This window comes from Anser anser (assembly GCF_964211835.1).
Source record: "Anser anser genome assembly, chromosome: 3".
NCBI classification, from domain to species: domain Eukaryota; kingdom Metazoa; phylum Chordata; class Aves; order Anseriformes; family Anatidae; genus Anser; species Anser anser.
The window spans coordinates 34887168-34913484 of NC_139722.1; the positions used below are offsets into that span (position 1 = coordinate 34887168).

Here is a 26317-nt window from a genome sequence, read left to right on the forward strand (position 1 = left end):
CAGGACCATGTCCAGGTGGCTTCTGAAGGTCTCCAAGGAGGAAGACTCCACAACCTGTCACTCCTGTAATCTTTACTCATTCTCTCACTTACTCAGACCATTCCTTCTCTCATGCGCATTCTAACAGTGGTGCTTTTAGTGCAACTTGGCTGTGAACAGGTTTTGAAATCTTGAAAGCTGAACATGTCCAAGGCATTTTTAATGACAAAGATAGAAACTGTTTGCAATTCTTCATTAAGGCCTTTACTACTGCCCACAGACGCAGTGGATGAAACCACAGTTATGATAAATGTGCTTCTTCACTGCTTTCAGAAATACTGGAACTTGAAGCAGTATCCCCTTAAACCAGGGAATTGTTTAGGTAATGACATTAAAGCTCCTTTTTTTTTTTTTTCTTCACTCCTATATTCCATATTCAACCTCTTGACTGATACTCTCAGAACATTCTGGTTTGTTTGGGGCCTTTTTTTATTCTTCTTGGGATAGTTTCCATTTCTGTACACTATTCTTAAGGAGAAATTTGTCCTTTCAGCTAGTTTGGGCATCTCTAGAGTCACACAGATGAAGTCTAGAATGGGCCTGGGGGCAGGAGTGGGTTTATCCAATCTACTCCACTGCCCAGAGGAGGTCCTTTCTTATTCCTTCTCTTAAAAGGGGGACAGCACCAACTAATGACATTATCTGCTCCAATGTTTTGGTCTCCTTAGCAATTTAAAGTTCATCCTGATACTTAACTCCAACTGTTATTGCTACCCATTAAGCCATTACTTCTTGTCTGGCCACCATAGACAGAAGAATCAAATTGTTCCTTTGCACTTTGCATAACCTTCAAAAAATGCCCCACCTTGGTATTCTTGTAGTAAAATATCCTTCAGACCTTCCCATGTATTTTCTTTGCCAGTTGTATATTCATGCAGGTGATTTTTTCACCTAAATATATTATTGCTATGGAATTTTATCAGTTTTTTTCCAGCTGCCCCCCCCCCCTTTTTTTTTTTCAGTTGGTCAGTATCACTCATGGGTTTTGTTCATTTTTTTGTTTGTTTGCGTGTTACCTCCTTCCAAAAATCAGAACTTTTGAATATTATCCTCTGCTTCTGTATAGACCTCATGGGAATTTATAGTGAGAAATTAGAAGCCAAGAACAGATCTAAGTGGAAAAGGATGAAGAAGATGACAAGACAAGCTCTCTTACATATTAATGTATTAAAGTGACTGCTTGTCTGTAGTTCTCTTGTAAAACTGTGCAGCAGTTAACAGCACAGCAACAGAACAGAAATCCAGAAAAAAAAAAAAAAAGGAACAGCCTGTAGTACATATTATGTACTGTAATAATTGTACAATAATTGATCTGGCTTAATTTCTTCTTAGAATTAAATTTTTTAAACAGCCACAGCTGGGCTGTTCTTGTGGGGAAGTAATTGTGATGGTTGGGTGGATATTACCTGGTTGATCCTGCAAGGCCCTTTCATGACCTGAGCAACAGTTCCAGATAACCTGTGTGAGCATTGCAAAAAGTACAAGACTGGAACAGATGCTTGCCTTTGCATTTCTTTGCAAAGTTATCTTTATCCTGACCCATGGGTCCCCCTCCAGATGTGACTTAATTCTCTGTCTCTTTTTTTTTTTTTTCCCCTTGACCAGCCTTTGTGTCTGCTCTTGTGAAGTTCAGTTTCTGTGTCCTTTCTTGAAGTCACTGGAGTGATGCTAGGTATCTCTGTGTTGGTCATAATAAAATGCCTTTCAATAATCAGTGCTCCCCTTCTGGTTTAAAAGGCTCATCCCTACATACCTTGAAAGCCTTTTCAGATTTCAATAGGTTAATAAAGGATAAAACTGTTTTCAGCGAGCTTTGTGTACACTGTTCAGTGAAGTGCTGAATTGCTTGCTCATCTCCTTAAAAGTTATTTAAGAGAGAACCTCTATTGATTTTAAACATATAAAGCCATGGGTAACCCTGAGATAAATTAACAGCTGACACAGTATTAAAGCATTTAATCAACCTCCAAAGCTATTTAGGGTGCTATGTTATAAAGTGATTTCTGTTATTCTCTAGCAAGCCTTATATAAGAAGAAGGAAAAAAAAATGAATGCCATTTGCACGTGACATCAAAATGCCAGGGTGAACAAGGTGTTTCAATCTGTTCACTCTGTGACTTAATTGTTCAATACCCACAATGTTTATTGCACCCATGTTTGACAGTCTGGATCCAGGTCAGATTTATAGGATGACATTCCCATCAGAGAGCAGGAGACTGACATCTGTTAATCCTGTGTCAGCTTTGCTCAGTGATATGTTTGTCCTTTCACAAGACTGACTTGATTGTTGATTTGACTTGGGCTTCTCTTCCATCAAGCTCATTGTCTTCTCTGCTATTCTTTCAACAACAGCTGAATTCCTCTTCTGTTTTGAGAAAGTGTTTAAGAACTGATTCATTTAGGCTGTGCTGACTTCATTCTTCTTCAAAAAAGAAGGGAACCTGGATGCCCAGGATGACCAAGCAAATGAGTTAGCTTGTGTTACTGGGTAACGAACTCTGTCTAACTCAGAACAGAATGCGAGGTTGTTCTTCAGTGCGCTGAGGCTGTTCCTTCAGCCCCAAGCCTGAGAGGAGGTTGTGTGCATCAGGCTGATCTGCTGAGCCAGCTTTTTCCCGAGCTTGTTCTCAGAAAGACTGTATTTGCTGGCAGAACCTTTGCTGGCTTGTGCACAGGAATGGGAGGTGTTTTCTTGACCTGCAAGACTTCAGTGTACTTTCAAAGCCCCATATATAAGGAGAGAATTTCCCGTCAGCTAACAACAGGTACAGTCGTCTATAGCCCTTCCACATTATGCTTGAGAAATTGAACTTTCTGTGTGTAACGAAGAAATGAGATGTTTTACTTATTAGCTCCCACGTTACCACCTATGTGAATGTTGAATTAGTCCACAAATACCTTCTTTGTATTTTAAATAGGGAAAAAAATGGAACAAGTAAACAAACAAAAAAACAAAAAACCCACCACCACCACCAACACTACCAACAACAAAAAACACAATTCAAACAGTGTAAATTAGATACAAAGACTACATAGCTCAAACAAATTCTTTATCATAGTTCATAGTGGAGTTACTGCCCAACAAACTGATTGTGTGGCAACTTGGACAAAGCCATGACAAAATAAGATATTTTTTCCTCCAGTTTCTTCGTTATTTTCTTTAGAATTACTGTGTACTTACTGGAATAATTTTGTAAATATAATGTTATAGAGATTAAATATGTTCTTATAAATGAAAGACAAAATCATATAGAATCATTTAGGTTGGACGAGACCTTCAAGATCATCAAGTCCAACTGTTAATGTAGTGCTGCCAAGTCCACCACTAAACCATGTCCTTAAGTACCACATCTACACATCTTTTGAATATCTCCAGGGATGGTGACTCAACCACTTCCCTGGGCAGCCTGTTACAGTGCCTCACAACCTGCTTTTCATAAAAGCATGCTGACTGGGCCTGATCACATGGTTGTCCTGTATATGACGTATGATGGCACTCAAGATGATCTGCTCCATAAATTTCCCCAGCACTAAGGTCAGACTGATAGACCTATAGTTCTCTGTGTTTTTCTTCCATCCCTTCCTGTAGGATGGGCATCATGACGTTGTGGATGCCCCATCATGGAAGTGTTCATGGCCAGGTTGAATGGGGCTTTGAGCAAGCTGGTCTCATGGAAGTTGTCACTGCCCACGGCAGGGGAGTTGAAATTAGGTGATCTTTAAGGTCCCTTCCAACCCAAGCCATTCTGCAGTTCTGTGATTTGCTAGTCTCCAGTCAACTGGGACCTCACCAGAGTATGATTAGGACAATTTTGACCTACGAACTCAGTTCTGGATGGATAGAAGTAGATCACTTATTTCTAAGTTGGTAACTCCTTACTGATACTTGGCCTTGTATATTCGTGCTCTTTTTTTATTTTTTTACCACTACATGTTCCTTGTCCAGTGTAAAGTCTTAGTAACTTCCTTTTGATGATGATGAGGTTAATGTCCAGACTGCTCAGAGCGCTGGTGCACGGCCTACCCAAAGAGATATGGGAACAGAGAAGAACCTGTCTATGAATGTCTTTCATAGCTGTTCAAAATGGAGGTATCAGACCTTGCAGAGTCCCTTTCTCAAGGGATGTCAGGCAGATGTTACAGAGGGGAGTTAATCTGTGAAACAGCAGAAAAAGTGACTGAAGAAGTCAGATGTATTTATTTATTCTGCAGGAAAAAAAAATACATGTCAGCAGTGGGAAAGGAAGAAAGTTTTGAAGTCCATCCACATTCTCATGAAGGTTTTCTGTCTTTCCTAATGCCCTACCATCAGTGTCCTCCATGCTGTTTTTTCCTGTCTCCTGAAGATACCCAGCAGAGTTGCCAGTGAGAGTTTTTGAATGGCAGCATTGAGTCTTCCTGCTCAGAGCATTTCTTTGTGGGTGTGTTTTGAAATGTTTCTGTCAGAGCTGCAGCTGATAGAAAATTCTCTATAGCTGAACTGTGTTTGCATTCTGGTTACATTCTCTAAAATTTCAGCCTCACAGGACAAGGTAAAAATTACCACCAGAGATTCACAAGATGTTTTAGTGTCTGAAAAGCACATCTGCCTCTTGGTCTTTGTTGGCTTTCTAGGAAGGACTTGTGTCAGTTGTTAATTTGGTGATTTGGGGTATTGTGTCTCTTCAACAACAGCGCACATCTCTTCAGCTTTCTCTAAATCATTGCCGCTAGGAATACTGTCTACTTCTTCCTGCTGTGTTTCATAGTCACTTACTAATGTCGGGTCTGTAGTGATGCCTCACCTCATTTTCACTTAAGTTAGCCATGGAGTTACCTTGGGTATAAATGGGCAGATCTTTGCACATGAGAACACCTCAGTGTACTGTGAAGATTCGTGCAGCCCATCTCCATCCCCACCTCCTGCATGCTCAGTCTGAAGCCCTGGTTAACTCAGCTCAGAACTCAGTGTCTGAACTGTCTCTTGACTGAGCTCTACCAAAAAGACAATTTTGTCTAAATTGGAAAAAAAAAAAAAAAAGGCAAGTTTAACCTGCCTCTATTAATATTATTTCATTTTTTCCTTCCTGTCTCTTCTTCAGCACAAGTCTGTCAGGCTTCTTTTTTAGCCCTGGTGTACACCACCGTAGGGTTTAGCTGAGCTCAAGGTGGGGACATTTTTTGTTACAAAATGATGTGTTAGTAGCTGCAGGAAGCTGCTGTTCTGATATCAGCTCACAGAGATGTTCCATCTTAGAGCAGGATCTCTGCAAATCTTTGGTTCATCTCTGCATCCTTAAAAAAAAAGGGGGGGGGGGGGGGAGGGAGGAGGGAGGGCAAGGGGATCTCAAATGATAGTTTGAGGACATTACTGTAACAAATCAAGAAACTGCCCTGCAGCATCCTTGTCCTCATTCGACCTTCCACAGGGGAAGAAAGTACAGTTCAGATTGGAAAGTGAGTAGTACTGAATGAAAGGTTAGATAAAAGCTGTAGAGATAAACTAGATGTGTAAACACTGAGGATACAATTATTGACACAAACTGACACAAATGCACCTCCCAAGAAATTGTCCTTGCCCTGCCTTCCCTGTCCAATATTTCAGACCTTACCCTTGCTAATCATCCATGACTATCTAATCAGAAACTATCATCATGGTAAAGTCATCTTGCAGCTCACATTAGCTGAAGCACACTACTAATTTCATTGTAGCAAAAAATGAGCAACTGCAGTTGTGAAGACATATCTTAGACTACATTTCATTGCATTTTTGCTGAGTAAAAACAAAAACATTTCTGTAATTTGCACTGGTGACAACAACAGCACAAGCCAGAAGGCAACAAACCTGAACCAACTGCAGAATTACCCTGGGCTGGTTCATTCAGGGGGCTAGAGAACACCTAGATAAAGTTAAAAATAAGCATCTAATTTTATTTTCTGTCTTTCATATCATCTTTTCAAGAGGTTTGCAGATGTTGAAGATGTATCTTTTTGAATTCTGGTTTATAGCCACCTTTGCTGCTTTTGTAATACGCCTAACTTCCCCAACCATATTGATTACTTTTAATCACAGACCAAACAGCTAAAGCACAGTTCTCATTTCCTTTTTCTTGGCAATATTTTATCCTCATTTTCTTGGATGAAACTAGCTTGGTTCAATATAGTAACTGCAGCCAATAGTCCAGCTTTGTACCGATAATGGAGTTTCACACAGTTTTTGTTGCACTTACAGCTTTTAAAACCTTTCTATGAAAATGGAATTGACAAAATGTCTCTACATTAAAAAATAAAGCTCTAAAACCCTTTTGCCTGGAAGAAGTAGACTGGACATGATGATAATTAACGGATTTCCTGGGAATGTAAGAAAAAGGCTGTAAGCCCTGAACAGAATACTGTCACTTTTAACACAGATGACTCAAATTTAGCTAATCAGATCACAAATTATAGGGGGAGAATACTCCCACCTAATATGGGGCACTAAGGCATACTTTTTTGAGGTCTATTTATATTTGTTGTGTAGGAGACTGTTAACATGGTGACAACTAAGAAGTCCACAACTATTCAATAATTTTATTTTTCACCCTGTTTTTCATGTATCTCTAGCTCAGCAGCACTGACATGCAATATTGTGTAATTTGGCATGTTTGCTCTTTGGAAATCACTGTGAAAATCTGAGTTGTAAAAATAATAGGTCCAAGCCCAGCCCAAGTGTGAAAGCTGAGAAATAAACCATATACTGATTTTTTTTCTGGTTCAGCTTGGTTTCTCTTAGGTAATCCTTAAAAAATAAGTTGCTGGGAGTACATATCACTGCCTTACTGTCATCATGCTGTGAAAGGTTGAAGCTGTAGCTTCCAGTCATTACTCTAGATAAACAAGGGGGCTGAAGAATGAACGCTGACTTAATAGCAATCAAATAGTGTATTAACTTGCATGTCTCTGCTTTATCACCTCATCACAGCTCTAAAGAAGTTAGCCAGAAGGGAATACATGTCTTTATGAACTGGTAGATATTTTCAAGGTTTGAAGTAAATGCATTCCTTTAAGAAAGGAATATGAAATGGCTTTCATTCTTTCGAAGACAAAAAAAGGAAACTAATACTTCTTATCAGTGCTCACCAGGTTTATGGTATCAGTAGGGTATGTAGTGTATTTTCCCTACATATAACATAATATCTAATAGTTGAAAGATACAGAAATGATTACATATCACCAAAGGGCGGATTGCTAGTTATTTTCTTTGATCCAAGATAAATTAATGGGTACAAAAAAAAAAAATGAATTCAAAACACTTGTACTGCCCTTAAGATGCAGAAAGGCATCATGTAGCTTCTAAGTTAAGGCACCATCCTATTAAATTTCTTCTGCTTGTATCTGCTTTCTTGAAAGTAATTCTTTCAAGGAACTTGGCAATCCTGATACGTAGTTAGAAAAGCTCCACATTGCAAATGGGGAAGCTAAAAATTGCCTTTTAATCTTGCATTTCCATTTAAAAAGTCTTTTTCTGTCCTCCCACACAAGGTGCTAGAATAAGTATATTGTGATGCCATTTTTTTATATAACAAACCTGTGTCTGGAGTGCTTACCATGGAAAAGGTTGGAATCCATTTGCTTTGACTTCTTCAGTCCTGAAGAATTCCCTCCTTCCAGGGGAGTGCCTGCCTGTGAGCAGCACCAGCTCTTGGGTGAGAGTACGTCTTCTGTCGTAGCTGGACCAATGCTGAAAATAAAATTTGCTCTGTGCATGTGAATACATATAAGAGAGAGAAGAAGAGGCAATATGGTGGCTGACTGCAGTGCACTGATGTAGGTGTTCAAACAAGAATGGGAAATTCCCATGGCTGCAGTTCCTTGGACCCTCTCTGTGTTGTAACCAATGACTACTGAGAAGTGATTTAGAAGTCCCACTCTAAATATTAGGTTACTAAAAAGGCAGGCACTGCTTAGTCTTGTTGTTTGTGTATGTTAAGAATCCTAGGGATGCATCTCCTTGGTTGTGCCTTTGGATTAATTTGTGTCATAGATGGGGTAAGTACTGTGAAACATCTTTACTTATACTAGGGTGGCCATTGTGCTTTCATGCTTCTAGGGCATAGTTATAACATCAGTATTCCTTCTAGATCTCTTATGTCCAACAGGACCTTTCCTAAATATCTGTTCCTCATGATCAAAGTCCATTTACAAATTGAGGACAATGGTTACTATCTTGCTATACAGAGTGCTTTACACAAGTCCACAGGGGTGTATAAAAGCTTGAGTCAATATATGATGCTTTCATCTTGCCACACAATGCCAGTATTCCATTTAACATTTACCCATTGAGGTGCCAGGAACAGCAAAAGACATGCAGCTTTATGTGTTTATTTAAATGATGCACCTTTGTTTCTGTCAGAGTCGCATTGCTGCAAGTTGCATGCAGGAAGGTTCTGCCAGCAGAACGTCTGTCAGAGAGCAAACGTGAAACTTTACACTGCAGTCCTTACGGGATCTGCATTTTCAATTCACTTTCTATGAGCACTGGCACCTGCACATTAAGCACATCCTTCAGCCTAGCCCTCATCAACAAAACACTTAAGGATTTGGCTAAGTGCTCTCCTCAACTGGGGCCTTCAACTCCAATTCTGAGCTCACTGCAGTCAGTGTGAGCTCTGACAAGAGCTGAAAGTGGAGCAGCCCCAGCCCTCCTGCTTCAATGAATATGTGAAGGGTCCTTAAAAGTTTCTATTTTACTTTGCTAACCTTGACTGTCAATATCTCCTCCTACTGCAACTCTCTTGAAAGTGCTGTACTTCACCGTGCCTTATTGTTTCTGCCTCTTGACATATTAAGTGCAGGACTAATGTCATGTTGCTGTGTAGTGTTTTCCTTTATTTTCCGGGGAGAGCAATTCCCATCCAGATGGATGCAGATGCCCTGCAGGTGCCTCAGCAGAGGCCTGCACAACCCCGCAGTCATCACACGTTCATATCTAAAGCAAAATCCATTTGGCCCCATTTAGTTTGTGGCACCTCTGTGCCACTCCGCCCGAGCGGTGAGGAACGTGGGCCTCTCTCTCCCCCTCAGGTGTTTTGTAAAGTTTTCTGTAAAGTTTTGCCCACTGCTAACTCCAATCACCCCAAATCTTCACAGGAAAAGATGGCACTTTAATACAACCTCAGTCTGCTTCTTCTATTTCTGTTAAATAAGAAATAGTTACTTCTACTGTTACTTTATTATTGAAGGCTGAAAGATACTCAAGAAATGAGTAAACAGGCATATCCTAACTGTAGCACTCAACCCTCATTCATTTAAATGAGAATTGGACACATGCTTAAATGCCTTTATGAAGTAAGGCTAAAATGAATTTAGCTAAACTTTTCCTCTGGACCCACAAGCAAGGGATCTTGGTAGAAAATAGAGAAGGAGGGTACCATAGCCTGAAGTATTAAAGCTGACAGCATTTTCAGCTTGTATAGTTCTAAAACCATGTCTTAATTTACTTCTAAAGTGCTAGTGCTTTCAAAAATATGTTTTTTAAAAGCAATTACTCTTTGAGTTAATCATCTACTGTATTTAATATGTAAGTCAGATCAAGTGCAAATTGCCTTTTAGAAGCTGCCAGATCAAAAAGCTTGTTTCTTCTAGGTCTGGCTTTTCCCCTCAGGTTTAATACCTTTCTACTCACCAAAAGGTGTGCAAGTTCTTGTTTTCTAGTTCAAATATGGCAAGAAAGCACCATTTTCTCTCTCTGTGTTTATTGCCATTGAAATGGAATCTACATAACAGTATTTTCATTTCTGGATACAATTAATGATTTACATAATACTTAATAACAATATATTTAATAACAGTTTAAGAAGATGAAAGTTCGTGAACATTATTGAATTAATCTCTCATTTTCAATTGTGTATCACAACTGAAGTGTTCATTTTAACATGCAAGTTGCATCCTCAGCAAAATATTTCAATCAATTTATATTGATGTTCTGAGGTTACTCTCATTGTGCATGTCTCTGCTTTTATTCTAATACAGGAGCAGTGTGAGATTAACCAGGATTTAAAGGAAATACAATAGACAATTATGAATTCCACTGCATTCCTGAACCATTTGCAACTATGATTTATATTGAATTTTGGTAAACTAAATTTCTAATTGAACTTCAGGAAATATTTTCCCTCACTACATTATGTAAAAGATTAGAAGTGTTGTAGAAGGTTCATTTTTTTTATTCACTATTAGTGAGGCATCCAGTTACCTTTCACCCTTTAGTAGAAGTCAGGTACAAGCAGAGATTAGTGCAGTTAATACCAGCAGTAAGCTCTCTGCCTTAGTTAGAAGTAAATAAGAGACATGGATAAATAAGATATTTTTAGCTTTTCTTGAGGAACTTCGTTCTAAGACAGAAAAAGCACTGGCTAAAAAGGTCTCAGAGCCGGCAGCAGTCACCTCTGGGAATTCTCAAAGGATGGATGAAGTGCCATAAATTGACAACATCATTGCTCTTTGGTTTTGTTTGTTTGTTTGTTTGTTTCCTTAGGGGCAACAAGGGTGAGAAGAGGAGCAAGGGAGCAGCATACCACTCAGCTGACTTTAATGCTCAGAAAAAAAATTGGAACGAATAATTCAGCAACCTATTCATAAGTAACTGGAAAATTATATTGACATGAGTTGCCACCAACACTCTTGTCATGTAACTTGTTCTTGGCAAATCCAAACTAATCCCCTTCATATTGGGAAAATGGCCTTTGTGGATAGAAAGCGAGCTGTGAATATTTTATACCTTAGTTCTCAGTAAGACTTTTCACTATTTAACGTGATATTCACAGCTTATATCTAAATTATAATTTAGTTGAAAAGACCCTTGCCTGCAACTAAAATCACATACAAGAAATATTTTTTAGTAGTTTCTTGACAAAAGAGAAACATATATTTATGTAGCTCTACAGGGATTTGTCTTCACTGTAATCTCATCTATGTTTTCACTAGCAGTCAGGGTGAAGGGCTAGATAAGGTACTTATATTAAAAAAAAAAAAGTACTATTGTTATGCTGCAGGGCAGAAAAGAGTTGATATTAGAGAAATAATCAGAAAAAAAATCTACATGCAATAGGAACAACTGCAAAGTGTGATACGTAAACAGGAATAATCAAACGCACTAATAGGGAATGGGGAGCACCTGATTAAAGAGCAGCTCTCCAAGGAACACCTAGGCAGTATAACGGATTTTGAGCTGAGCATGGGACTGAAGAAGGGGAAATACTATTCGGGGATGAATAAATCTGCAAGCACAATCAGCATGCGAAGCAATCCTTTGGTTCTGCTCAGTAATGCTGAGGCCCCTGCTGCAGTCCTCAGTCAGGTCTTCAGCAGCCATTCCAGGAAAGATTCTGACTAACCACTGTTCAAATAAAAGCAGTAAGAGCAATGAGAAATTTAGGAAATGTTTCTGTAAGAAAAAATCAGAAATTCCAACAGATTTGAGCATAATTCTCTATCTGATCTGATGCCCATTTGCTATGGGACAGAAAATTATTGCTTTGTTTTGTTTACAAAAAATTGTTGTGAAGATTTCTCTTGCACTTTTTATACAAATGTTGTTTCTGGAAGGAGAATTAACTCCCATTGCACACATTGATGACTTCAAAAACATTTTGGTTTTACTGTAGTATTTTCTGGTTCCAATTCTAATTAAATTAGGTTCCAGCTTAATGCCTGAAGGAAAGAGTGGATATGTGTATATTTTGTCCACATATGTAATTTGTTTGTAATTCTCTCTCACGTTAGTTTCAATGAGCCCTATTTCTGCAGAATGCTAAAATTGATCTCTTTTAGCACTAAAAGTATAAACATTCTTTCTATGGTGTTTGAGATTGTACAGAAAGTACTATTCCTTAGGTTTTCAGTTTCTCATGTGGTTAGCCATGTACTTATGAGTCTTCTCTTATATCTCTTCTCAAATGAGACATAGTATTTAGACTATTGCAGATGGCAGCAACATCTGAATCAGCTATGCAAACCACTATCTGTTTCCTCATATAGGGCATAGATACAAGACCTTTGCAAATACTCTATCACAAGTTAACAAATTGACCTTTAAAGTGGTGATGAGGAAAGGAAGGGAGTTCAAAAATAGCCAAAAAACAGCAAGTAACCGGTGGTGTCATTTCTGCATGATTCCTAGGTCTCTTCATGGTGTGTAATGCAAGAAATACTAACACTGAGTTTACTCATCTGAAACTTTATTCAGTCTTTGGTCATCTTCGGTATTGCATTGGCAATCACTGCCTGGCTTTCTGCAATGGGGAAAGAGCTGATTTCCTCCCCTGCTTTGCCAGGGGTCATGCTAGGAGCTGGGACACCTCAGCAAGAGGGGTTGCACAAGTCATTTAGAACCACCTGAGACAGCTGCACATTTACTCCTGCCCTGGTAGAAATAGCATCCCTGACACTATTCCATAAGATGTAAAACTGAGGCAATTCTTGCTATAAAGTATTTCCGTATCTTTTACATTGAACAACACACTGGACAACAAAAGTCTGTTGAAACCAGGACGGGGAAAGCCTGCCTCTTAGATCTCCACGGATGCTGTGACAGTTAGGGTGGTGGTGTCATAGGCTCAGGGACTACTCATGCCTAGGATGGACTACAAGTCAGTGCTGCTGCCAAGGAAAAAGGGCTCTTCTGAAAGGAGAATTTAGGGAGTCCTTTCTTCAAAAACAAAGGTTTGGATCTCACATCTTGACAGGTATTTGAACATGTAAGCAAACATTGTGGTTTATCCAGGGCACCTGGACATTCCTCTGGTTCCTAACAGCCCAGCCTGACCCCTAGAACAAACCACTGAGCTTAGGATGAGACATCTGTGTATTGTATACAGCTCAGAGGCAAATTAATTACCGCATTTGGGACCCCTGCCACACAGCTCTTCTAGCTGAATTTTCAGGGGACTCACAAATTCTCAGCAGCTTGATGTGTTGTGTTGTCAGTCTGAAGCTCTCTGGTGGTGGCCGTGAGGCCACATGAGCCCCACTCAGGAGTACGTTGTGTAAGTCCAGCCTCCGAGCTTAGCCTGTGGCAAGGTGTCCTGCTTCTTGGGAAGAGGTCTGTGGTCAGGAAGAAGATTTATCGATACTCATGGCCATGCAGCAATGAGCAGCATGGTATTAAACTGGTACAGTAGATCATGTCAGTCCAGGTCAAAGCTTTGAACGAAATGCTTGGGTATCTCTGTATGGCTGTTCAGAGATGGGCTCATAGTCTGTAACTCCTTCCTACAGAATAACACCTCCTACCCAAACCAGCCCCTCTCTGAGACCTGCATTACTGACATCAATGACTAGAAATATTCGTCATCAGAAGAGTGGGACCATGATTCAGATTTTTTACTCATTAGTTGAGGATCTGGTTGCCAACTGTTGGGAACCTTATCAGCTTTCTCTCTCACTCATCCAGCCCACTTGTGTCAAAATGAAGGCTTTAATAGGGTGTTTTGCATTAAAATGGAGATAAACAGGGTGTTTGCTGGAAGCAGAACAAGGCAGAATAAGCCAGATCTTCAGCTGATATACATTTGTCACAGCTCTATAAAGATAATGAAGCTAGCACTAATTTACATTAGCTAAGAACCGGAGCTGCTGTATTTCATACAGACTCCTCTGCAGATCTTCTTCCTGCAGATAAGCAGAGACACTGCTGACAACATGCAGTCCTGCTTCCAGCACATGGCTTGGTAGGTCTGAATCATGCTTCTACTGAAGATCACTGAAAGACAAAAGTTAGTTGTAAGTAAAAGGCTGATTTTTCATACTTTCCCCTGGTCTGGCTTTTAGTATTCTAGGACAAAGATGATCTACATTAGCTTTGTCTGTAAGACATAGGTTTTGCCTTCTTATTTGTTCATGACTGCTTGGAATTTCCCATGTGCACTTAAGATTTGTGCGTTTACTTCAAATCTGCCTGGGACCCATCACACCCTCCCTGGCATTACCTTTTCCCTGTCACCTCCTGGCTTTTGGTTGTTTGGTGTTGGGGAAGGTTTTCTTGTTTTTTTTCTGCCTCTTTTAATACTTTCTCTCCCCCTGCCTTTTAACGTGGCAAAAGAAATTAAATATTTTTTTTTTCTTTTCTTTTCAGTAAGTAATAAGGGTTGAAGGGGTTCCTTATTGTTGCATTCCTTATTATTCTTTAAACACAGGTGGCCATTGGCCTTCAGGATCCTAAGAGGTGAATCTGGAGCACTGTGGATTCACACTTTGGGACACAAATATGCAAGCCCCACTTCAATACCAACTGAGGTGCTCAAGTATTTTTGTGGGCCTCACTGGTTATTTATTGCAAACCGGAAGCAAAAGTGACAATAATCAAAGAGAAGTGTACTTGCCCGTACTATTTCCTTTCGTTGGAGAGTTCATACATGTTTAATGTCTTCTGACATTAGCTTGCGTTCACACGGGTGGCTGCATAACAAACAGCCCAACAGCTGGGGCAGTGGGAGCAGAGACACTCGAAGCCCTGTGACTCTGAGGGTCTGGGACAACAAGGCAAAACAGCCAATGAAAAATGTAGCAGAAACAAAGCTTTTTTATTCTGTTCAACAGAATAAATTGCATCCCTCCCAGACATAAATTCTTTTAAGAAGGAATTTTAAGAAGAAAACAGCTTTTTTTTTTTTTTTAACAGACATTTTCTGTGTATTTGTGTATGAATGCATTAGCTATATGAATCTATTTTTTTTTCAAAATTCAGTGTGGAAAATTCCTGTAGCTGCAGGTATTTTTCTGCCTCTGAGTCAGAAGATCCACTGAGATGTAATACTCGTTTCATTAGACTCATCAGTGTTAATGCTGTTCAGCTCCATTTAATGAAAACAGTAAATTAGCATGTGCACAGGCTCTCTCTCACTGACTAATTGATATATGATGAAAGTTCCCATGTTACCAGCTAGTACATCTTCAAGGAGAGTAACTAGAAGCAGTGGCTTAAGGGGTTTTAAAAATGTATGTTTTTAATGATAGCAATAGCCAGCATATGCTATTTAAGAGATAAAAGCAAAATAAACAATTGGTACTGTTTGATGACAAAAACCTGTCCGTTTCATTTTCTACCCTGGGATTCTGAGTAGTTATTGTTCAGTCAGAGGAAGTATGTGGGAAAAAAAGCATCATATCTTAAAAAAAAAAAAAAAAGCAATGGATTCGTGTGAACAGAAAGCAGCTTTACTAACTTTGTAGCTAAACTGATCTGCTCAAATTGCAAGATACCTCTGACCAGATCTTGCAGCATGTGAGGCACCAGCACCATTGAAACTATTCAAGGCACCAAGTTACTGACAAATCACATTTTCTTTGTCTAGTAGGTCTGCAGCTGTGAGATGCTGCCAACCTGCGAGATAAAAAGCTAGGGGTCATAATAATTGTGTTTTCTGAGTTCATGTGTGCTGGGAAACACACTGCTTTTTCAAGACAAACTGGAAAAATTGGACTGGACTGTCACAGTGCTGTGCACAAATAGTCCTAGCAATGACTTACAGGAACTAAACAGCATGGTAGATAGTTTTTACTGAACTATGAGATAACTTAATAAATTCCAATTTTTTATTTTATTAAACCCAAACTGATTTTCTCCCAATTATTTTTTATCAAGCATTTCAGTGTTGCTACTCTCCATATGGACAAGGCAAAAATCCTGTCCCATGCACAGATGGACCAAATAGTGAAGTTATTACAAGGCAAACAAAATTATTTAAATGGAGACCTGATTGTGGTTTTTAGTTCTTGATTATCAAAGTTGACAAAGTGTTTTTCTCTTATGTGATAGCAATTATCGTGAGACAGTAGTGTCCTATTGTGTTTCTTAGTTCTTCCTTATTATGTATTTCTGAATGAATGTTATGTGCTCTTGAAATAAATGTGAGAGGATTGTATCAAAACAAACAAACAAACAAAAAGGAGGTATCTTTAAATGACTTGTATATATTTTAAGTCTTTTCACGAAGTGTATAATCTATCACTTTACTACCAAGGTAGAAGGTGGGCTGGTATAGTGTGTGCTGCTGCTCTCCAGATATACTAATTTTTTCTCTTTATTTTCGATCATTCCAGAAGAATTTTATGTTGTGGAGGACTATATTGATTCCACTTTAAGATGTAGACTTTTTGAGTACTACATCATATTTGTCTATATCATACTTACTTGTTGAGCCATAAACTAGATATTTGAGTGATATTTCCCATTGCTGAAATTTAAAAGGTCTATTTGTGAAGACTAATGAAAGTGGTAAAGTGCATGACTGCTTCAGGTCTTACATTGGCTTCTCTTCATAGACTTCATGCTGAATTACTACTGAGCAAAAAGCCATTGCAATGATATTTTTAAAGATTCATATTCTTCTGTACTTTGAAAGAGATCAATGATGTGGTGGTAAAAGATATGAAGGAAGACATTTTGTTATCTATGTCCTCCTTTAACTGCTAGGCCCAGTGAACTTTTCCTTTTATTTAAAACACTACTCATGTAATGGTTGTGGACTGTGGCTTTTTCCTCACAATTAGAATCTCTAAATATGTTAGACTCTGGCAGCAGCAATATTTTTTTCATTTTTTTTAGCTGCCTTTTTATGGAACTGCTGGGACAAAATACAACATAGGCTTGCTTTTATTTTCCTCTGCTTTATATTTTAAGTTTGCAAAGGCTTAGGAAATACCCAAAGACTTTCTAGATAAGATGAAAACTCCAGGATCTAGAGCTTCCTTGGAAGGATTTTAAGTGTTTCATCCCTACCCTGTGCAGATCCCTGGCCCTAGCCTGCATCATTGATGCCCTAGCTTTGAAATAAATGATTAATTACTTCTGTGTTGCCCAGGGCCCAGGCAGGAGCTGTGTAACTGATGTTGCAGCTTGCTAATGGAGTAGTGATAAACAAGACCTTACCTCTGATTATTTTTCTTCTTAGCCCCAAAGTAGCATTATAAATTGTGAGATTCCCAGTTCTAATTGAGCCACAACAAAGTCTGCTAGAGGAAAAAATGGATTTCCAAGTGACTCGCCTTTCCTCATCCTGATCCAGAGATGCAGTCCTGTGTAATGCAACATCTTCCCTACTCAAACCACATTTAACTGTATTAGAGAATTTAACAGTTGAATAAACAGTTGATAATCATCTCAAGGACAAGAAAATAGTCTCTTAAGACTTTCTTCTTCTGCACGTAGTCAGATAACAGTGCATCCAGTCCAGTACTAACAGTATACTGTCCAAGGACAGTGTCTCCACCACCTCCCTGGGCAACCCGTGCTGTCTGAAGGGAGGATGCTTTTCCTTGTCTGCTAGCTGTGAGCCTGAGCTGCCGAGTAGAGTCCCTGCAGAGAGCCAAAGAGCCTGCATTTACAGATCATGTGTAGCCTGCACATCCCCCTCTTTGAGAACTTCCAGGTGTCTTTCTGATAAATCCTTTGCTTAATATAACCTGTTTTCAAGCAACCTTTAATAATAAAAGTACAGAGATAGAACCCTTTTACTTTTTATCTTTTTACTAACTTATGGTTATGTAAATTATAATATTCAGGAACACTACAATCCTATGAATTTTTATAAGTATTTAAAACTGTTACACTCTATTTTAGTTTTTCCTACATATTAGAAATGCAACAGACTATAAGTTTATACTACATGTTTGAATATTGTATGTTCATAAATGTCATGGGTTTGGCTGGGATAGAGTTAATTTTCCCCATAGAGGCTCATATGATGCTGTGTTTTGGATGTGTGATGAAAATAGTGGTAATAACACACCAATGTTTTTAGCTGTTGCAGAGCAGCACTTACCTCATGCTGCCCTGCCAGCGAGGAGCTGGGGGTGCACCAGGAGCTGGGAGGGGACACAGCCAGGGCAGCTGGCCCAGGCTGGCCAAAGGGATGGCCCGCACCAGGAGGTGTCGTGCTCAGCAATAAAACTGGGGTAAAGGAGGGGAAGGGGGACCATTGGGTGTGATGGCATTTGTCTTCCCAAGGAACCATTACCCATGATGAGTCCTGCTTTCCTGGAAGTGGGTGAACATCTGCTTGCTGATGGGAAATGGCAAATGATTTCCTTGTTTTGCCTTGCTTGTGTATGCAGCTTTTGCTTGGCCTAGTAAACTGCCTGTATCTCAGCGCATGAGTTCTTGCACTTTTATCTTTCTCTCATCTATCCCACCTGGGGAAAGCGAGCAAGTGGCTGTGTGGTGCTGAGCTGCCTGTTAGGGCTAAACCACAACAAAGTTATTTGGACTAAAGTGAGTGAAATAAACTACCTAATACAAATGCAATGATCTGCCTTGACATAGCTTCCTGATTCACTGGCATTTTACACAAGTGCAGGAAAACAACGACACACGTTTCAGATTGTTCATGAAGGTTAACAGTCATCAGGTCAAAACTGTTGTTTTGGAAGGTAATTAAACTTTGATGGTAAATAGGGAACAGTATCAGATTTTGAGGTTATTTTTTTTTTATCTTTTCGGGTCATGTTTTTTATTTCTTTGTGTTATGGATCTCTTTTTCCTGTATCTTGTAATGCAACCTAGTCATATAGGTACTGGGAATGGAGTATGGGTTTATTATCCTCGAGACTCTCTCTTGTACAAATCATATTTAACTTACTTCAGTTGTCTGTACATGGTAACAAAAATTAAAAGATACCCTAAATAAGTCTTCAATTAGTGTCCTATCTGCTGCTATCTCACATTAAATAAATAAATAAATAAATGTAGTTAATGCAAACAGAAAACAAAAACAAAGCACAAAAACACACTCTGAAGTGCTTAAACTATGTCCTTCTTTTCTTGCTTATTTTATTGCTGTCCTCAAAATAATTCTGCTTTCCCATTATGCAGTTTCCTCTTGCCAGTTCTTCACAATCAATAACCAGGTAAGAAACTGGCAATTCTGTTTCTTTGTAGTTGTCACTACCAGTTTCTTTTAAATAAAATGCCTCTTCTTGACCAAGCAGTGTGCAGGATGGATACCCAATACTGTATATACAATACACAATACCCAAGACTCTGAGGGGAAAAAAAGAAAAAAAGAAAAAAAAATAAAAAAGCTAGGACTGTAGATAACTTATGTAGGTTCGAGAATTTAAAGAAAGAAGCAGTCATTAGCCTGGGTTAGCTTCTTCTATTGCAGAAAATCAGACCATTTCACACACTTTGTCTCATACTGAGCCATACTTTTAGTCTGATTTAAAGTAGTCTTTTAGAAGGCATCCAGTCATGACATGGAGGCATCTAGAGATAGAGAACCCACGTGTTCTGTAAGCTACCCTGTATGTTTAAACATGTACATAGAATTTCGATTGATTTTCTTATATTTTTCTTTTTTGAGTTTGGCTATTGCTTTTTGCTGTGTTCTTCTCTTCCTTTATGAGATTAGCACATTAGCACATTTAATATAATATTTTATTTCTTTGATGCTAATCAATTATGTCTCGTTCTTCGTTCTTAGAAACCGAACAAACTGCACTCTGAAGCATGACAAAGGGGATGAAATGTACGGTGTGAAGATGACACAGAGGTATCCAGTATTGAGAAGGAGAGGGAGAGCCATGTGGTGTGTGTGGGGGGTGCTGGTGGTGGGGGGAAGATGTGACAAAAACTTCACAAGGTAATTGTGGGCGTTGAGAACAGAAAGCCAACTGCCTATACCCCTGAGAGGTGCATACACAGTGTTTGGTTCACATGGGTTTCTCTGTGGAAGAGCAAGAAGCATAGCTCAGGGGAGATGCCCAGTGTTATGGATTAATTAACCCTGGGTGGAAGTCTTAATGGCAGATATCAAGGGCCTTAGGTCTTGCTTTACTACAGTGGTAAATAATGGAAAAACAGAACGAACAAAATGGGAGAGATTAAGATAAAGCACTGGAGAATTTAAAAGACAAGAAGTGTGTGCATTTCGGAAGCCCAGTTTCCTGACAGGCACTAATAATTATGGGATGAGAGAGGCTAACAGTGATCCTTAATCACCAGTCAGACCACTGATGGCTATTAAACAAATGACCCCAGTTAGTAAGATAGACAACTTACCATGTCTGGGAGTCAATGGAGTCAAAAAGAGGGTTTAAATTTATTTAGCTCTCGGTAGCATGACTGGAGAAAGGTAGTTAAGTATGACTTATGGCTTCTTTCCACGTAGTGCTGCCTGTAGCAACAGATATTTTAATAAACTTCACTAGGAAGAAAATAAAATGGATTTTGTGAAAATACCTGAGGTGTTTTGAAGATACTGGGATCCAAGGAAATATATTTTATGGCAAACATCCCTGTAATGCAAAGAAGCAGGGGACTTGTAAGTATGTAATGAATATAGAACAGGCTTGAGGAAATAAGGTTGGTGAATCTAAGCAAACTGTGTGCCTTGAAATGTAAAACAAGCAAAGTATATTTCTTCCATACAACAGCGAGCTGTAGTATGCATTTATTAGCTGTAGAATAACTGAACTCCCCATCGTGTTAAGTGCCAACCCCCTGAAGGAATGAAATGTTTTGATTGAAAAGAAATGGGCCCTTCACACAGCACAACCAAGCCCATTAACAGCCAGTTTGCTCTCCTGTGGGCAGTTCTTCCCTCTTGGTCAGGGCAGCAGGGACTTTAACTCCTGCAAAGTTGCAGAAAAGAGCACTCTCAGTCTGCTGTTCTCCCAGCCAAATCTGTATCAACATAACTGGGATTTTCCTCCTAGGAAAGCTCAACATTTAAACATCTCTGTGTTGTTCTCAGACAGAGAAACCCTCAGCTAACCACTGCTATCTTTACCCATTTCTTCCCTTGGTAAACTTGAGCAGCTTCAGTGACAAGTGTTGCTGTTGTTTTTATGATGAACCTCATCTTACTGCGCTGGGGACCTGGAGGATCACCTGGCCTGGGATGTAGGAAATAAAATTAAACTGTTGCTACAAGCTCCACCTGAGCCCTTACGGGAGGAAAATATCTTTTTATCTTAACAGAAATCTAACATAAGCACTTGGACAGGTGCTTATCACAAGACACCAGCTCTGAGTCTTCACTGTGCTTCCTGGGCTCTGCTTGGGATGGGGATTGTCGCTGGGCTTGTAAATGCCCTTTGTGCCCTTGAGGAACTGCCTGGGATTTTTGCCTTTCCATCCCATCCACCTCTATGAGTCATTAGGATTTCCTCACCGTCTTTTCTCACCTTCTCTGAGTGGCCAAGCCAGTTCTTTACCTTCCCACCCTGATGGGAACCCTTACTGGTTTGAGTCTTTTAGTCAGGTGCACGTAGCTGTGTTGGGATCTCCATGACCTGCTAATCAGGGTGCCGTCACTACACTCTGCTCCTACAGCCCTTCTGTTCCTGCTGCCCCCACATCCAGACCTGTCTCTGTCCATGCCAATGTTAACCTTTCTGTTGCAATTCTCTAAAATACTTGACAGAGATATTCAGTGACCTGTGTCCTCACTGCTACCATCCTGGATTATTATGAAGTGAAATGAAAGTTCAGATCCAATCTTACCCAGCCATGCAATTTCTAATAACTCAAAATGTATCATTCAGTGTCTGTCTTTGAAAAAATCAAGTTCTTAATGATTTGAAATGAAGAATACTTCAGGAAAAATGTTAAGCTGCAATGAATGCATATAGTGGGAGGAAGCAGAAAATGTCTGGGTTCAGTGAACCACTTCATTTACATGTTTGCTCTGGTACATGCTATGGTGATACTGCAAAATAGCTTGGGCTTGATATTTTCCGTGATTATTCTTATCCCAGGCAGATGGATGCATCTTTTCAGGGTATTTAGAGCTGTTTGGTTTTGTTGTTTTTCAATTTTTGAAACATAGATTAATGTAGTTTTCTCTAAGTTTTCTCAGCCAGAAAAAAAATGCACTGCAGTGCATAACTGGTACAGATGCTTAGCTATCTAAACAGAACTTAAAGAGCAAAAGCTGCAGCCTTGCTCATTAAGGATTTTTATGTAAATATAATGTTGATACATAAAGAAAAATCAATTCAAACTTTTAAGGGTCCATGAGTTAAACAAATCAAGTAGACTCAATAGTTTATCCATATAAAAATCTAGTTAGTAAAAAAATATTTGGATGTTTTATCTGGTGTAATTTCTATATGCATTTACATATTTATAGCTATTCTACCAGTATTTCTTCCTGTAATGCTACTGTGCTATAACAGAAAATAGCTTCTAAAACGTAATACCATACAGCTTCTATGGCCATGGCTGAATGTTCCCTCAGTAGCAGTGTGAGATGTTTGACATTAGTTTAGAATGCAGTGTCATTTCCCAGGAGTTATGGGTTAATTCTGAAAAAAATTAAATAACCCTCAGATACATGTTGTATAAATGGTTCTTCACTCATCCATATTCAAAACAAGACTTTTAAAAGAGGCTCCTTGTAGCTCATATCTGCAAGTGTGATCTCAGGGAAAAATAATTGCATTCAAAATTGCAGTTACACAGCTACAGGGAAAAGTTTAAAAAGTCTGCCTCTTTAAACAAATCATCTTGCATTTGAAATTTATTTTCAGCCTCCCAGGTGGTTATCTTTGTCAGTGTTTCAGGAAGCAAAATAATATATATGAGCCAATAGGTACTGGATAATAGAGGCCTCCTGTAAAGACAAACTACTGTGTATGTAAACATCTCAGCAGTGCCAATATAAGTGAAAGTGTGTTGAAAAGCATTTTTATTGTATGCCAGACAGTCTCAGATAATTATTTTCTAAAATTTCATAAGGAATAATATTATTCCATTTCATGGGATTTAAGCATCCACTTTATTTTTTGTTAAATATGTTTTTGCAAAGCTGTACTGCACCTCTAGGTACTCTTGGAGAACAGCAGAGATGTCTTAAATTCCCTTAAAATCAAGAACCTCTTGAACATCTACATCACCTCAGAAAACTGCAAGAGTTCACAAAATCTTATGACAGCAAATACATAATTCATTTTGAACAAAGGGCGGCAATTAACAAACCCATGTTTTTTAGATGAAAATAAATGGAAATAATTTGTTTGGACGTACAGGTCCCTCAGGTATTCAATATGAACAATATGAACACCTTTGATTAGATGGATTTCCTTCTTTTTTCTTCTGAAGACTCTAGGCCAGATCCTTTACTCCCGGGGGGGGGGTAGGGGGGGAAGAAAAAAAAAAGTGCATCTGACACCTTTTTTTCCTTCTATACTTTTTTTTTTTTTTTTCAAAGACAGACTCAGCATTGTAAGTCCCATGCTAGAATTTATCACACTTTTAAATTAGTTTTCCAGACTTTAGCCCATTTGTGTTCCCCAACATCTGTCTCGCAGTGCATCAGTCTGACAATGCAGAGCAAGCCCTTCAACTGCATGAAGTTCAACAAGGCCAAGTGCCGGGTCCTGCACCTGGGCTGCAACAACCCCAAGCAGAGCTACAGGCTGGGAGATGAGTGGCTGGAAAGCTGCCTGGCAGAGAAGGACCTGGGAGTATTGGTGGATAGTCGGCTGAATATGAGCCAGCAGTGTGCTCAGGTGGCCAAGAAGGCCAACGGCATCCTGGCCTGTATAAGAAGCAGTGTGGCCAGCAGGGCTAGGGAGGTGATTGTGCCCCTGTACTCGGCTCTGGTGAGGCCGCACCTCGAGTACTGTGTTCAGTTTTGGGCCCCTCGCTACAGGAAGGACATGGACGTGCTCGAGCGAGTCCAGAGAAGGGCGACCAAGCTTGTGAGGGGTCTGGAGAACAAGTCTTACGAGGAGCGGCTGAGGGAGCTGGGCTTGTTCAGCCTGGAGAAGAGGAGGCTCAGGGGCGACCTCATCGCTCTCTACAGTTACCTGAAAGGAGGCTGTAGAGAGGTGGGGGTTGGTCTGTTCTCCCGCGTGCCTAGTGACAGGACGAGGGGGAATGGGCGAAAGTTGCGACAGGGGAGTTTTAGGTTGGATGTTAGGAAGTACTTCTTTACCGAAAGGGTTATTAAGCATTGGAACGGGCTGCCCAGGGAGGTGGTGGAGTCACCATCCCTGGAGGTCTTTAAAAGACGTTTAGATGTAGAGCTTAGGGATATGGTTTAGTGGAGTACTTAGTGTTAGGTCGGAGGTTGGACTCGATGATCTTGAGGTCTCTTCCAACCTAGAGAAATCTGTGAATCTGTGAATCTGTGAATATTTGCATGACGTGAGTAATACAATGAAAATAGATGTGTGGAGTAGAAAGGGCCTGTGTGTAGAATACTGGATACAAATCTCAGAGCTGCATCCCAGGTCTGACAACAGAGAAACAAAATGTCTTGCTGCAGGTCCAGCAGCTGGAGCGTGAGACCTGTGAGTTGTCCCCCCAGGCCAGGTCTGCAGTCACTGCCTCTGTCTCCTTCTATTCATGCAACATGCTTGGAAATGCATTTGTCATGGTAAGGAGAGAGCAGTGGTACCTGAAGGTAAGGACTAGGACGAGGCGCCAGCAGCTTCTGTTTTACTGAATAAGGTTGTGTATGTGTGGTGGTTTCACTGAGGTGGGCAGCTAAGCTCCACCACAACCACTCTCTCACTCAAACTCCTCAAAGGAAAAGGGGAAGCAAATACAACGAAAAGGGCTCAAGGGTTGAGCTAAGGACAGGGAGATTACTCAACAATTATCATCACAGGCAAAACCAGACTCAGCATAGCGAGATTAATATAATTTATTGCCTATCACTAGCAGACTAGAGCAGTGAAAAACTAAAACAAACTAAAACCACTTCCCTCCATCCACCCTCTTCCACCTCCGCCCCCAAAGCAGCACAGAGGAACTGGGAATGGGGACTGCGGTCAGTCCCTGACGGTTTGTCTCCGCTGCTACTTGACAGTCACTCTCTGCCCCTGCTCCACGCGGGGTCCCTCCCACGGGATGCCGTCCTGCCCGAACTGAGCCTGCGGGGGCTGCCCACAGGCAGCAGCTCTTCAACAACTGCTCCCACACGGCTCCGTCCCACGGGGTCCATCCATCCCCCAGGAGCAAACTGCTCCAGCACGGGTCCCCCACGGGCGGCAGCTCCCCCCAGACCCCCTGCTCCTGCGTGGGCTCCTCTCCACGGGCTGCAGCTCCGGCCCGGGGCCTGCTCCTGCGGGGGCTCTCCATGGGCCGCAGCCTCCTCCAGGCCACATCCACCTGCTCCACCGGGGGCTCCTCCACGGGCTGCAGCGTGGAGATCTGCTCCGTGTGGGACCCATGGGCTGCAGGGGGACAGCCTGCTCCACCAGGGGCCTCTCCACAGGCCGCAGGGGAACTGCTGCTGCGAGCCCGGAGCACCTCCTGCCCTCCTGCTGCACTGACCTGGGGTCTGCAGGGCTGGTTCTCACTCCTCTCTCCCAGCTGCTGTTGTGTAGCAGGTTTTTTTTCCCTTTCTTACATCTGCTCTCACAGAGGTACCATCAGCATCTCTTACTGGCTTGGCTCTAGACAGCGGCGGGTCCCTTTGGAGCCAGCTGAAACTGGCCCTTATCTAATACAGGGCAGCTTCTGGATTCTTCTCACAGAAGCCACCCCTTCAGCCCCCACTACCAAAAACTTGCCATGTAAAACCCACTACAGTAGATGACAAAATATACATCCTTCACACTGTTTTTCCTTAGTATGGAACAATGTGTTACAAACCTTAGCATAAATCTATTAATACAGAAGGTCGAAATCTGTCTATTCTACAAAGTTTATTCACAAGGAATAGGAAAGAGATGGAGATTGGAACATGTGGGTTATCTGTACACTTGTTTATAAAGAGAGGGAAATTAAATATATAAAAGGTGAAAGCTTGAGGTTTATACCCAGGAAGACTTTGGGAAGTACAGGTGGCAAAGAGAACTGGGTATATATTGCCAGTTTGTAAACTGGCAGAAAATTCACAACCACAAATTTGAGACTTCACATCTTCAAAAAATAAGAAAAATCTCTTGACAGTTGTTCCTTTTGGTTTATTGTTTACTGTTCATGTAAGCAATAATTATTTTTGTTGATGAACTTGATTTTATCACAAAAGCTGAACCACGCATAATTTAAATGTAGATTATTGCCAAGGGCAACTTTAGTCTGATTTAGGGCAGGTAATTGCATAGTCACAGCAACATAGTCCCCAAAGTAAGTATTCTAAACTCGAAAGAAATTGAAAAATGTTGTAGAATGACATCTCAAGACAAAATTTAAACTTTTTTGTATTTTTTTTTGTATTTCTGTTTGTACAATGCATGAGGAAGAAAGAGGAAACCTGGTGGTATGATAAAGCTGTGAAAGGTTATTGGGTATCATATAATTACTGCTCTTTTTCCTTGGATAACTGAAACATATTTCAATTCAATTACACTTTTTATTCTA

At 40.3% G+C, this 26317-nt stretch overlaps 1 protein-coding gene across 2 annotated transcripts in view; it reads left to right on the forward strand.

Annotated features, from left to right (window-relative positions):
• MEI4 (meiotic double-stranded break formation protein 4) overlaps positions 1–26317 on the forward strand; it is a 162569-nt gene that overhangs the window by 122162 nt on the left and 14090 nt on the right. Inside the window, exons 5-6 of one of the 2 annotated variants that reach the window (XM_083828034.1) lie at positions 19479–19547; positions 24273–25539. In XM_083828034.1, the coding sequence (XP_083684160.1) occupies positions 19479–19508 (30 nt within the window). In that variant the 3' untranslated portion in view covers positions 19509–19547; positions 24273–25539. Of the gene's footprint in view, positions 1–19478; positions 19548–24272; positions 25540–26317 lie in introns of those variants that run through there. The other variant, XM_083828033.1, reaches the window with a different exon arrangement.